This window comes from Oryx dammah, unplaced genomic scaffold (assembly GCF_014754425.2).
Source record: "Oryx dammah isolate SB20612 unplaced genomic scaffold, SCBI_Odam_1.1 HiC_scaffold_3, whole genome shotgun sequence".
Classification (NCBI taxonomy): domain Eukaryota; kingdom Metazoa; phylum Chordata; class Mammalia; order Artiodactyla; family Bovidae; genus Oryx; species Oryx dammah.
The window spans coordinates 65,570,169-65,584,952 of NW_024070187.1; the positions used below are offsets into that span (position 1 = coordinate 65,570,169).

General features: G+C 39.9%; 1 protein-coding gene across 2 annotated transcripts in view; it reads left to right on the plus strand.

Annotated features, from left to right (window-relative positions):
- ATP10D (ATPase phospholipid transporting 10D (putative)) overlaps positions 1-14,784 on the plus strand; it is a 129,729-nt gene that overhangs the window by 22,923 nt on the left and 92,022 nt on the right. For both annotated transcript variants that reach the window (XM_040238145.1, XM_040238146.1), the window contains exon 2: positions 13,461-13,787. In XM_040238145.1, the coding sequence (XP_040094079.1) occupies positions 13,468-13,787 (320 nt within the window). In that variant the 5' untranslated portion in view covers positions 13,461-13,467. The remainder of the gene's footprint in view (positions 1-13,460; positions 13,788-14,784) is intronic.

Consider the following 14,784-nt stretch of genomic DNA (forward strand, 5'->3'; position numbering starts at 1 on the left):
AAAAGTTTAATTAAAAAAATATTTTTACTTCAAGAAAATTAGAGATACCAAGGGGACATTTCATGTAAAGATGGGCACAATAAAGGACATAAACGGTAAAGATCTAACAGAAGCAGAAGATATTAAAAAGAGGTGGCAAGAATACACAGAACTATACAAAAAAGATTTTAATGACCTGGATAACCACGATGGTGTGATCACTCACCTAGAGCCAGGCATCTTGGAGTGTGACATCAAGTGGGCCTTAGGAAGCATCACTAAAACAAAGCAAGTGGAGGTGATGGAATTCCAGCTGAGCTGTTTAAAATCCTAAAAGATGATGCTGTGAAAGTATTGCACCCAATATGCCAGCAAATTTGGAAAACTCAGCAGTGGCCACAGGACTGGAAAAGGTCAGTTTTCATTCCAATCTCAAAGAAAGACAATGCCAAAGAATGCTCAAACTACCGCACAGTTGTAGTCAGTTCACACGTTGGCAATGTCATGCTCAGAATCCTCCAAGCTGTGCTTCAGCACTGAATGAACCGAGAACTTCCAGTTGTACAAGCTGATTTATCAAAGGCAGAGGAACCAGAGATCAAATTGCCTACATCTGCTGGATCATAGAAAAGCAAGAGAATTCCAGAAAAACTATTTCTACTTCCCCAGCTATGCTTAAGCCTTTGACATGTGGATCACAGCAAACTGTGGAAAATTCTTCAAGAGATGGGAATACCAGAACACCTTACCTGATTTCCTGAGAAATCTGTATGCAGGTCAAGATGCAACAGTTAGAAATGGACACAGAACAATGGACTGGTTCCAAATTGGGAAAGGAGTACGTCAAGGCTGTCTATTGTCACCCCGCTTATTTATCTTATTTGAAGAGTACATCATGCAAAATGCTGGGCTGGATGAAGCATAAACTGGAATCCAGATTGCCGGCAGAAATATCCATAACCTCAGATATGCAGATGACACCATCCTTATCACAGAATGCAAAAGAAACCAAGGAGCCTCTTGATGAAGGTGAAAGAGGGTAGTGAAAAAGCTGGCTTAACATCAAAAAAACTAAGATAATAGCATCTGGTTCCATCACTTCATGGCAAACAGATGGGGAAACAATGGTAACAGTGACAAACTTTATTTTCTTGGGCTCCAAAATCACTGTGGACACTGACTGCAGCCATGAAATTAAAAGACGCTTGCTCTTTGGGAGAAAAGCTATGAGAAACCTAGGCAGTATATTAAAAAGCAGAAACATTACTTTGCCAACAAAGGTTCATCTAGTGAAAGCTATGGTTTTTCCAGTATCATGTATGGATGTGAGAATTGAACCATAAAGAAGGCTAAGCACCAAAGAATTGATGCTTTTGAACTGTGGTGTTGGAGAAGACTCTTGACAGTTTTTTGGACTGCAAGATCAAACCTGTCAATCCTAAAGGAAATCAACCCTGAATATTCATTGGAAGGGCTGATTCTGAAGTTCCAAACCTTTGGTGAGCTAATGTAAAGAGTCAGCTCATTAGAAAAGACCCTGATGCTGGGAGAGATTGAAAGGAGGAGGAGATGGGAACGACAGAGGATGAGATGGTTGGATGAATCACCAACTCAATGAACATGACTTTGAGCAAGCTCTGAGAGTTGGAGGAGGACAGGGAAGCCTGGTGTGCTGTGATCTATGGGGTCACAAAGAGTTGGACACGACCAAGTGACTGAACAACATCACATTTTTACTATAACAAAAGAAAAGTTAATAATTTCCGTTTTCTTTTTATTCCCTCCTCGAGATAACCAATATTAATAGACTTGTGTGAATTTTTCTGTACTTGCATTCATGTCCTTGCAAATGTATATGAACATGCACACATTGAGGCAGTTTGTGTTAAGGCCGGTCAATGGAAGATTCAGTGATGCTGTAAGAAATAAAACCTAGACTATGAATCTGTGTTGCAGGAGGACCAGTCCTTGGTTACTAATCAGTAGACTCTTTTGTGTCAATGTGACCCTCTTGCAGCCTAAGAAATCGAAAAGGCTTAATTCCAGGTTGTTGTTTCTTGATGGGCTCCTCATTCTCCACAATTGACAAAGCTCCTAAGTAGTCATAACTTCATGAGAAACTAGGCAGGTGATAGGAGCTACAGCCACTCAGATCTTTCAGATCCTATTTACTCATTAGGGCGGTAAACCAAAGTGAAACTTGAACTGTGTCCAAGTTCTTCTCACCATTCTTTGAACCCAGGTCTTTCGTATTAGTCTGTTCTTCATTCGTTTTTGCAAATTTTGGATTATTACATTTACATTTCTCTGTCATTTGTTTTATTCCTTTTCTGCTTTAGTACCTAAATAGTTATCAGTCCAGGTCAATGGTTAGAGAAATGTTTTTTTTTAATATATGCATAATATCCCATAATGTGGATGTTATAATTTAGTTAGCTGTTCTCTAGTTGACTTTCATGATATTTCCAGGCTGTTGGTGCAAAAAAAACCCAACTACAGTATACATTCTTGTACATATAGGTAAGACTCCCCAAAGTGGAATTTCTGTTAGTTGCTGGTATTGTTGTTTAGTCATTCGGTCGTGTCTGACTGTTTGTGACCATGAGGACTACCCCATGGACTGTACAGGCTCCTCTGTCTATAGAATTTTCTGGGCAAGATGACTGGGGTGGGTTCCATTTCCTCCTCCCGGGGATCTTCCCTCCCCAAGAATTGAACCTGTATCTCAGAGTCTCCTGCATTACAGTGGATTCTTTTACCACTGAGCCGCTGGGAAAGCCCATTGCTCCATCAGTATTCATATGCATTTAAAATTTTAAGAGATACTATCAATTTGGGGGGCATGAGAGAGGGTAAAAGAGGAGGAAGATTGTAGTAGTTTTCACTCCCATTGTCCAGGGGGTTGTTTATACCTATCCTCACCAGCACAGGCTATAATTATTTTAATATTTATCAGTCATATGGATAAAACAGTATCTCCATTATACCTTCGGTTTGCAACCTTCTGGTGACTAGTGAGGCTTGAGAGTCTCTTCATATTTATTGGCTCTTTGGATGTCCTCTTTTGAGAATTGCTTATTCATATTCTGTACCCAATTTTATTGGCCTTTTTATTTTTCTCTTATAAATTTGTATGACTGATTTGGTTACTCGGAATATTAAGAGCTTGCCATCATTATGCGGAGAAGGCAATGGCACCCCACTCCAGTACTCTTGCCTGGAAAATCCCAAGGACGGAGGAGCCTGGTAGGCTGCAGTCCATGGGGTCGCGAAGAGTCGGACACGACTGAGCGACTTCACTTTGACTTTTCACTTTCATGCATTGGAGAAGGAAGTGGCAACCCACTCCAGTATTCTTGCCTGGAGAATCCCAGGGACGGGGGAGCCTGGTGGGCTGCCGTCTATGGGGTCGCACAGAATTGGACATGACTGAAGCGACTTAGCAGCAGCAGCCATCATTATGAGCTGCATTTGTCTCTTGATTTTATTTATGATTTTTGCTATATAAGATAGATGATAGATAAGTGAATAGTCAAACCATTTGTCTTTACTACTCTCTCGCTTTGGAAAGTTTTTCTCAGCTAACAGTAATAAAATATCTTTCTAAATTTTCTTCTGGTAAATTTATTGTAATTTTTGTATTTTAAGTTTTTAATCTAGAGATTTGTTTTTAACTTAAGTTATTAAATTAAACATTTATTAAAATTTTAATAAAAGATATATTTTTAATGTATAGAGTAGGAATTTAGCTTTCTGTTTTCAAGATGAATGTCAGTTTATTCCAGAGTTGTTAAATTACCATTTTCCAATTTGAAATTCCACTTTTCCATATGTTATCTTCCTGTTTATAAAAGCATCTAGTTTTGGCCCTCTGTATTAATTTTCTATAGATTACCACAGTTTAGTGCTTAAAACAATCCCAGCTTATTAGTGTATAATTCCATAGATCAGAAGTCCAGGAACAGTGAGGTTGGGTTTGTTGCTCAGGTCTCAAAGTCTGAGGTTAGGATGGGTAAGGATTCACTTACAGCCTTATTGAGATTGCTGGCAGAATCAGTTCCTGTGGTTGTAGGACCTAGGTCTCTGTTTCCTTGCTGGCTGTCAGTGAAGGATGCTATCAACCCTTTGAGACCACCAGCAGTTGTTCTTTTGAATTGTATTTCATTTGCTAAATTTTATTGTTTCCCCAAGAATACTCATAAGCGAAAGTAGTTTATAATTTTCTTGTGGCAGTTATAAAGTTTATGCATACATGTTTTAGTACATACAGATATTTATATGATGGTGATAAATAATTATTACAATAAAACATTTTTTTTTCCAACCATATAGTTGCCTTGCTATGAGGTAGTATTGCAGGTTTGGTATATGTAGCATTTGTTTTGTATTCATCTCATGCCAAATCCTCTCTCCTAGTATCAACATGTATTAAGAATCTTGATCTTTGGATCTATGGTCATATTAATTAACTTTTAAATCCCAGATAAAATGCTAATGTGTTAGTTAAAGCAAGTTGTACAGAGTCAGGTGGCCTTTGAATTCGTATTTCTGGGTAATATTACGCTTCAAGTGGCCATGCTGAGCCCAGGAACATGCAGTCCTTTTCATATAGTTAATCTTTTTAAAAAATTTTTATTTGTTTTTAATTGGAGGATGATTGCTTTACAATATTGTGTTTGTTTCTGCCATATATCAACATCAATCAGCCATAGGTTTATGTATGACCCCTCCCTCTTGAACCTACCTCCCACCCCATCCCACCTCCATATAGTTTAACTTTGAGTGGTATTTTTCCATCACTAACCACCAGCAAGTTTGTTGTAATCCATTTTACAACAAACTACTACTAATTTTCATATAGTAGTAGTTTGCTCTTAAACTAAAAATGAAATTAGAAATGGAGATTTTAATAAAACCTATGTAAACTGTAGTGTTTTCTTTTTTAATGAAATAATCTTCTATCTTTTAAGGACAGAAGCTCATTCAGGAGTGATGTATCAGATCTAAAACGTTCTTTCTTATTCCAAGTGATGATGAATGACCTTTAGGTACCTAGTTCTTGTTATGTTTAAAAAATTGCGTTAATTTTCAAGGGTTAGTGGCAGAGGATGAGATCAAATAAAGCATGGAGCCTTTTGGTTTGCTAGTAGAAAACCATGACAAATCAACTCTTCATGGAGTGGGAAAAGACTTTGAATGATGAATGATGTTCTTGAAAAATTCTGAAAATGCTTCACATGAAGTTGCTCGTTAGCGCTTTTGTCTGTCAGGGTGCTCTCTTTATCCTTTGGGGATAGTTGAGAGCGTGTTGCTCTGCTCAGCTAGTTGGTTGCCTGGCAGACTCTCCAGCTCAGTGAAAGAACTAAGTTGCTAAAGCTGTGTGACCAGGTGGTTGAGTGTGAGTTACATGCACTTTAAGAAATGAAACATCAGTGAATAATTTGGTATAGTCGTTACTATCAATACTATACATAACATTCTCAATTAACACTTCTGAAAAAATACTATGGTTGAGAAAACATTTCCCAGATTATCACTACAGTTGTTAATCTTTACTTAATACTTACATGCTTCCCACACTGCTCTAAGAGCTTTACATATATTAACTCACTGAATCCTCACAAGTCTTTAACTGAGGTTAGGTGGCAAGTGGAGGTGCCAGGAATTGATGTCGGTGTCTGGCTCCTGAGTCTATGCTCTTGATCACAATTATACACTTATTGATCTTACAAATCTAGTAGGACAGAATGATTTCCTAAAAAAGTCCTTCAGACTTGGAGAAGCAGACTCCTTCTACTAATAAAGACAGAATGATGCAGTCAAAGCTGAAAGTGGATTATTTCTGTTGCCTTAAACTTTCATCTTTTCCTTTTGTGGAAGGAAGGCCAGGCTGAGCCATGAAAAAGGAAACTGTCTTTTTGTTTATATTTCCCTTCTATTACTTTTCTGTAAACTTCAGTGATCAGCCATTTGTTGATCATCTCACTTTGAGCAGGCATTAGTTAGACTCTTTGGAGTCTGGAAAGGACTTATCTATGTTCCCTGACTTTGAAAAATGAAGCTACCTGCAGTGATGGCACCCCACTCCAGTACTCTTGCCTGGAAAATCCCATGGATGGAGGAGCCTGGTGGGCTGCAGTCCATGGGGTCGCTAAGAGTCAGACACGACTGAGCGACTTCACTTTCATGCATTGGAGAAGGAAATGGCAACCCACTCCAGTGTTCTTGCCTGGAGAATCCCAGGGACAGGGGAGCCTGGTGGGCTGCCGTCTGTGGGGTCGCACAGAGTCGGACACGACTGAAGCGACTTAGCAGCAGCAGCAGCATAGATTGCAATGCCTGAGTCATGCTCAGGTTTGTGATGGGAGCAGAGAAGGGGTCAACGTACCGTATCTCCTGTGTGGATCCTTCATCTCTCCCTCTCAAAGGTAAAGCCAAAAGTCTAGAGGGTGAAGAGAGGCTTATGTGGTGAGTTGCTATATGATTGATCAGCCTGCCACAAAGAGAGGGCAGATTTGCCCCAAGGTGCAGGGTGTAGGATATACTTGGCAACCTCCTTGGTAAGTCACCTGGGTACTTATTAAATTCCACATTTGTGGGCCCCATTTGATAGCCTCTGAATCAGAATCTCCAGGGGAGGGACCTAGGGAATGCTGATTAACAGGGCCCCCAGGGCATTCTTGTTGGGGGAGCTTGGAAAACACCACAGGAGTGGAATACAGTTTGTTCACAAGCATAGAGTGAATTGTAGAGTTAATGGTTGAGGATGAGATCAGATGATATAAAGGTCATTTTATGTCTTGCCTGTCTTTTGTGATTGGATCTCTATTTGTATCCTACTGAATGTTGCTCACTTTGCAAGTATCATTAGATATATTGAACAGAGCATTTACTTAGACTTGGACAACCTTAATTTGCAAGCAATATATTGAAAGTTTGGACTTCAGCCCAATTTACAGGGTTTGCAACCTTGACTTATGTTCAGAAACAGCCAAGGAGAAGAGTGGGGAAAAGAATGACTATTGTTTATCTACTGTGTGCCCCATGACACTTGATGGTGCCTCCTTGTGTTCCTTAGCCAGCTGAGGCTAATAGGTTAATTATGTGGGCCACATAGCTGTTAAGTGACGCAACTGATAGTCAAACCTGGGTCTATAGAGGAGAAATTTGATTTGTTAAAAAGTGATGATAAGAGTGTTCATTCACTCAGTTAAAATTGGTGAACCAGAAAAAGCAGGATTAGGATGAAGAGCTATGGTAAAAAAAACTCCGATGTTCGCTACCATGTGAAAATATATGCCCAGTGTTCTGTACTTTTTTTCTTTTTAAAAGAAGTCAATTATCGGTATTTTATGTGAATTTCTCCATTTTAAAATTTTAGTCCTATATTCAAAATGTGTAAAACAATGTGTTTGCCAACACCATGATACAGAATACATCATTAGGTAGAAATTTGCTTAAGGGCTACTGGCCTGTGACTTCTAGATGAACTAATCTCTAAAGTCTAAACTTTAAAATGTCAAGATTCTTGCTGTGATTTACGGTGATTTGCTGTCCCTTCATATCTTAAAGGAAAAATTCCGTGAACATTTATGTGAAAGTAATAATGAAGCTTTTTCTAAATATTTGTATACTTTTAAGTTTGCTGAGGTAAATGGAGAAAGATGAAAAAGCTGCTTCTGGCTTCTTGCTACTGGGGAAAGTATTGGCCTCTCCTGGGCCTTTAGTCCAACTACTGTGTTTTGGTTGCTTTCTACCATCAGAGGATCTATGTATCCACTCTTCCATGTGTGCTTCCAACCCATGAGGAGCCATGTGCAATCGGTATCTTTCCAAAGTGTATAAAGCGGCATGTTAGTGGACCTTGAAACCAATTTGGTGCCAGCTTGAACAGTATTAAAATGAGAGAGATTGAGAAAGAGAACAGGGTAGGATAGAAGATGCTTGCATGGCAAGTAGGAAGGGCAAGAATTGCTTTGTAGTACTATTGTTTCAGCTATATATGTGTATGTGTTGCATAATAGAATGTATTTCCCACTGTCCTAGCAGTTAGATTTTGAAAGCTCTGAGCTAGAGTGACTAAGTAGATTCCTTGGTCATTCCCCTTGAATCTAAGATGGTATAAATTCTAAGCTGGAAATCTGAAAGGATTTTCACCACATGTTAATTACCTCCACACTTGTGACTCCATGGACTGTATAGCCCACCAGACTCCTCCGTCCTTGGGATTCTCCAGGCAAGAACACTGGAGATCAATCCTTTAATCCAGTCATTAATTTTCAGGCAAGAGTGGCCGTGACGAAGGGAAGCAGGGTCGTTACAAGATGGCAAGTCACATGGCCTTAGAGAGTAGGACAGAGACTCCATGACTGAGAGAGGATGCTGAGGACACTGAGCCAGTCCAAATTCTGTGTTACTGAAATTCCTAGAGGATGAAAAGGGGAAAGGGGGAAGATAGTATGAGTTAGAAGAGCACCTAATGCAAGTTTAAGGGCACTGGAGAGGCTCAGAGGAAGGTGGACCTGGGGATACTTTGGCAGTGAAACATTTCCCATTTGTAGAATTGCCTCTTTGGAACTGAGTGAATGGGGAAAGGTGACCTGAAGTTAACACTTTCCACATGTTGTATTTGCTTCATCATTTCTAAGTTTGCATTCTCAAGAGACTCTTGTGAAATTTAAAAATCTAAGTAGAATCTAGATTGTTGTATGAGATTGAGGGCCCTAGCAGGATGCACACTCCTGTGTCTTAAGAGTTTAATTGTAAATGCAAACTCTTAAGGTTTCCAGAAATAATGAAAAGTTGTATTAGTTTCAGCCTTCTAAAAATTAAGTTTTGTCATAATGGTCACCTGTTGGGATGAAATACATGAAAAGTGTTTAGTGCTTATATTAAGCATTTTACATTATCTACTGATTCATCAATAAAGCACTATCTTACATCCTTATTCTGGGAAAATTTCTGGATATCTTATGAACCACATTAAGCTCTCCAGCTCTCATTACTTCTTATAGGTTAAGAAGCTAATTTATATACAGTTGACCCTTGAACAATGCAGGTTGGAACTGCAGGGATCCACTTAAACTAGGATATTTTTCAGTAGTAAATGTTTACAATATTACCAAATCCTAGCTGGTTGAGTCTGCAGATGCCTGGAAACTGGAAATGCAAGGCCAAGTACAAGTTATATGTGGATTTTCTACAATGAGGAGCGTGGGCACCCAAGCCCCCATGTTGTTATGCAGCACCTATACTGAAGTGAAAAACAGGCTTTTCAATCTACTTCAGAGATAGATTAAAACATTATATTAAAAAAGGACTACTTTGACCAGTCTACTTTGATTTAGCTCTCTATGGACAGATATTTTAGAGAGCAAACTCCAAAGGACAGCAAACCGATGGGGTAGAACTTTTTTTTGTCTTGTTTCTATTCCTAGTATACAACTATGAAACTGACTTTTTGGATATTTTCTCTCACTGATAGTAGATGCTGTCTATTATGGGTCCAAATTCCAGGCACAAATACACACATTTGGAGGCTATTGTGTTCTTCCCATTAAAGGGGATTTTCTGCCTCTTACTTGTTTTCATTAAGTTTTAAAGATCTGATGAATTCTTGTGAGATTATTTGTGATTCAACTTATTTTCTATAAGTACAGTGATAGTGATGCTGCATAACTGTAATCTCTTGGTTTGCTTAAGGACCAATATAGAGTAAATAAGTGTATTAGCTGAATGGATTGTTAAAAATATCGATTCACTAGAATTACTAGAATAGGACCAAATCTTCCAGTGCTGCTACATATTGATTTATGATTTCAGATCCATGAAAGCTGGATATAATTTTAATATCCTTAGGGGGATAATTCTATATCTGATTAGTTATTATACTTTAGAGAAAATAATAGACATGTTATAAACTTAAAATGAAGCTTAGAAAGGAAGGAAGCTTAGAGAATTTGCCCGAACTACTTCATTACCTTGAAGACTCTTTTGCACTTGAGATTGCATTTATATATTTACATACCTATTGCCTCACCTAGACCCTGAGATTCTGGAGATGAGGCTCCAGGTCTCTGTATTTCTAATCTCAGGTACTTTCTACCACGTAACCTAGTTTTTCTGCAGATGCGGTCATGAACCACCTGAATCCAATTCATCAGGGGGGTTTTGTTACCAGTACAGATTATCAGGACATTCCCACAGATTTACTAAAAATCTCCAGAAGTGAACTCCACCCTAAAATGATCAAGTAAATGCAGTGAGATTGATAATGCAAGAATAGACATCAAGGCTTCCAGACCTTGCCCTCCAATCTCCTCGCCTACTCAGTGAACTTTTACTGGCTATCTACTAAGTACCAGTTACTCTGGATGTGAAGTTAAATGAAGCACATTAACAGTTAAAGACAGACTGAGTTGGAAAGATTTGATTTGAATCAACCTTATCTACATGCTAACCATGTAAATTTCAGCAAGTCACTTAACTTCCCTAAACCTATTTCCTCTTTTGTGAAGTAAAATAATGACGGTCATAAGATTAATGTAAATACTAAATAAGATCAGTTCAGTCACTCAGTCGTGTCTGACTCTTTGCAACCCCATAGACTGCAATATGCTAGACTTCCCTGTCTATCACCAACTCCCAGAGCTTGCTCAAATTCACATCCATTGAGTTGCTGATACCATCCAACCATCTCATCCTCTGTCATCCCCTTATCCTCCTGCCTTCAATCTTTCCCAGCATAAGGGTCTTTTCCAGTGACCCTGATGAGTCCAGTGAGTCAGTTCTTCGCATCAGGTGGCCAATGTATTGAAGTTTCAGCTTCAGCATCAGTCCTTCCAATGGACATTCGGGACTGATTTCCTTTAGGATTGACCGGTTGGATCTCCTTAAATACTTTTGCAAAGTGCTTGGAATAGAGTATGCTCTTTGAACATTAGAGTTTTGTTTTTTTTTTTTCTTAATGAGCTCATGTTCTAGGAAGGGCTGACTTCCTTGGAAAATACACACTCGAAAATAGAGAAAATAAGGGAAGAGATGTAAGAGATTTTGTTTTCTATCAAGCCACCCCAAAACTTGGTATAACTTTTATTGACTCAGAGTGTGATGGGTTGACAGTGGGAGTAGAGTTCAGTTGGGACAGCTCATCTCTGCTCTAGATTGTATCACCTAGGCACACTCAGGTGTTGTCAGTCTGCTGGCACTCAGTGGCCTCACCCCTATGTTGATAGGAGCAGTGGTTGCTAAGTGGGTCATGAGTACTCATCATGAGTACTGCCAGCCTGGGCTAGACATGTGGTTGTGGCCGCTGGGTTCTCAAGAGCAGTGGGAAAGGAGTTGTCAAGGGAGTCCCATGAGCAGGCACTTTGCAAGCCTCTGCTTGTATCAGGTTTACTAGTGATTCATTAGTCAAAGCAAGCCACGAGACCAGGCCTAGATTCAGCAGGTAGAGAAAGACATCACCACTTCATGGGTAAAGGGGTGCGACTACAGGGATGGAAAGCATTTGTGGCTCTTTTTGTAATCTGCACAGGCTTTACCGATTGCTTCCTCCGTATCAGACTTCATGCTAGGTGATTTATATGTTATTCCCTTAATCCTCCCAACAGTCTCCTGACATGTGTGATAATCCCATTTCAAGGATGAGAAAATTGATTAGATAAATTGAAACTTGTACACATTCAGTTCAGTTCAGTTCAGTCCGTCAGTCGTGTCCGACTCTTTGCGACCCCATGAATCGCAGCATGCCAGGCCTCCCTGTTGATCACCAACTCCCGGAGTTCACCCAGACTCACGTCCATCGAGTCTGTGATGCCATCCAGCCATCTCATCCTCAGTCGTCCCCTTCTCCTCCTGCCCCCAATCCCTCCCAGCATCAGAGTCTTTTCCAATGAGTCAACTCTTCGCATGAAGTGGCCAAAGTACTGGAGTTTCAGCTTTAGCATCATTCCTTCCAAAGAAACCCCAGGGTTGATCTCATTCAGAATGGACTGGTTGGATCTCCTTGCAGTCCAAGGGACTCTCAAGAGTCTTCTCCAACACCACAGTTCAAAAGCATCAACTCTTCGGTGCTCAGCCTTCTTCACAGTCCAACTCTCACATCCATACATGACCACAGGAAAAATCATAGCCTTGACTAGACAGACTTTAGTCGGCAAAGTAATGTCTCTGCTTTTGAATATACTATCTAGGTTGGTCATAACTTTTCTTCCTAGGAGTAAGCGTCTTTTAATTTCATGGCTGCAATCACCATCTGCAGTGATTTCGGAGCCCCCCAAGATAAAGTCTGACACTGTTTCCATTGTTTCCCCATTTATTTCCCATGAAGGACCAGATGCCATGATCTTCGTTTTCTGAATGTTGAGCTTTAAGCCAACTTTTTCACTCTCCTCTTTCACTTTCACCAAGAGGCTTTTTATCTCCTCTTCACTTTCTGCCATAAGGGTGGTGTCATCTGCATATCTGAGGTTATTAATATTTCTCCCGGCAATCTTGATTCCAGCTTGTGTTTCTTCCAGTCCAGCGTTTCTCATGATGTACTATGCATAGAAGTTAAATAAGCAGGGTGACAATATACAGCCTTGACGTACTCCTTTTCCTATTTGAAACCAGTCTGTTGTTCCTAACCAGTCCAGTTCTAACTGTTGCTTCCTGACCTGCATACAGATTTCTCAAGAGGCAGGTCAGGTGGTCTGGTATTCCCATCTCTTTCAGAATTTTCCACAGTTTATTGTGATCCACACAGTCAAAGGCTTTGGCATAGTCAATAAAGCAGAAGTAGATGTTTTTCTGGAACTCTCTTGCTTTTTCCATGATCCAGCAGATGTTGGCAATTTGATCTCTGGTTCCTCTGCCTTTTCTAAAACCAGCTTGAACATCAGGGAGTTCATGGTTCACGTATTGCTGAAGGCTGGCTTGGAGAATTTTGAGCATTACTTTACTAGTATGTGAGATGAGTGCATTAAGCACAAAGTTTTTGTCTCAACTTGTGGAGTGGCCTTTTGGGTGCTATCTCTTGTTGGTTAGGTGATCAGCCCACAAGACAGAAGGTGTATGCTCTATTTCGTTAAGATTTGGTTAAAATGGACTTTTAGTGACTTGTTTTACTCTCATATTGCTACCTTCTAGACTAAATAAGGCTTCTCAGGTGGCTCAGAGGTAAAGTATCCACCTACAATGTGGGAGACACGGGTTTGATCCCTGGGTTGGAAAGATCCCTTGGAGGAGGAAATGGCAACCCTCTCCAGTATTCTTGCCCAGAAAATCCCATGGACAGAGGGGCCTGGCAGGCTACAGTCCATGGGGTCGCAAAAGAGTCAGACACGACTGAGCAACTAAATGATAAAATAATACTAAATAAACTGTTGAGTCATTTGTTTTAGTATAGAAAAAATTTAATCTTACTAACATTACTGTTCTTTAAGACTTTCCAGAAGTTTATGAGAATTGTTTTAATGAGTTTTTCTTTGTTTTGCCAGATCACCTATGCAACCTGGCTCTCCCTGCATTTTGGACATGACCGAACCTCTTCAATGGGCCAGGTATCACTGGCAGCGGCTGATCGGCCGTACGAACACAGACGATGATGAGAGACCATACAGCTATTCCTCTTTGCTTGCCTGCGGGGGCAAGTCCTCCCAGACCCCCAAACTGGCAGGAAAGCATCGGGTTGTTGTTCCCCACCTCCAGCCCTTCAAGGAGGAGTATGAAAAGTTCTCTGGAACCTACGTGAATAACAGAATACGGACCACAAAGTACACGCTGTTGAATTTTGTGCCGAGAAATTTGTTTGAACAATTTCACAGGTACTTTTATTTTTTGGGGAAAAAAAACTTAGAATGTTCTTTGTCATTCTGATTGATATATAAGATATTTCATTTTCATAATGTCTGTTACCTAAGCCTAACGCTTGTGACATTATCTTTGATGATTCTGGTAGGGCCCATTGTGGAATGATGACTCCTTACATTCATATAACACTTTAGGACTAATAAAATGCTTTCTTGTGACAGGAGAAGATATTGTTATCTTCATATTACAGATAAGGAAACTAAGTTTGGCCCTGTAGTTTAACCAATGTCCTGCCAGAAGTGAATGAGGGGCTATGACCTTCAGTCTATTCACTCTTGCTTTTGTGTTCTGTCCATTAAAAGAATATCAATTCTGCATTTAAATTTGACTTATATCCTTTTCTTCTTTTTTAAAAAATATTTATTTATTTTACTCCTTTGGCTGCTCTGGGTCCCAGTTACAGTACATGGGATCTTAAATCTTCATTGTGGCATAAGGAATCTTTAGTTGCAGCATGTGGGATCTTGTTCCCTGACCAGGGATTGAACCTGGGCACCTTGCATTGGGAGCAGGGAGTCTTAGCCACTAGCTCCTAGCTTTTTCTTCCGCATAAAATGAGGGAATAGAGCTATGAAGTAAATACACATGTAAGTGGTAAGATGAGGTAAAGCAGATATAATTCAGTGTAATATGTATTTACTGAAGCCCTTTCATCAGGTTAAGTATTGAAGGAAATGCAAGGTTACGTGAAGCTTCGTTCCTTATGGAGCCTTATATTTAGCAAGGGCAGGAAGATGTGTATACAGTGAAAAGACACAGCAGATGTGGTGAGTGCTATGAGGTGCTGCCAACTAGGATGGAAGCCTCAAAAAGAGAAATACTGCTATTAGCCAGAGCAATAGAAAGTGGCATGTGAAGTTAATTATGAAGGTTGAGGTTTTCAAGGCAGAGATATCTGTAAAGCACATTTCAGATGGAGGAAGGAATACAAAGAAAAGCAGAATGGCAGTG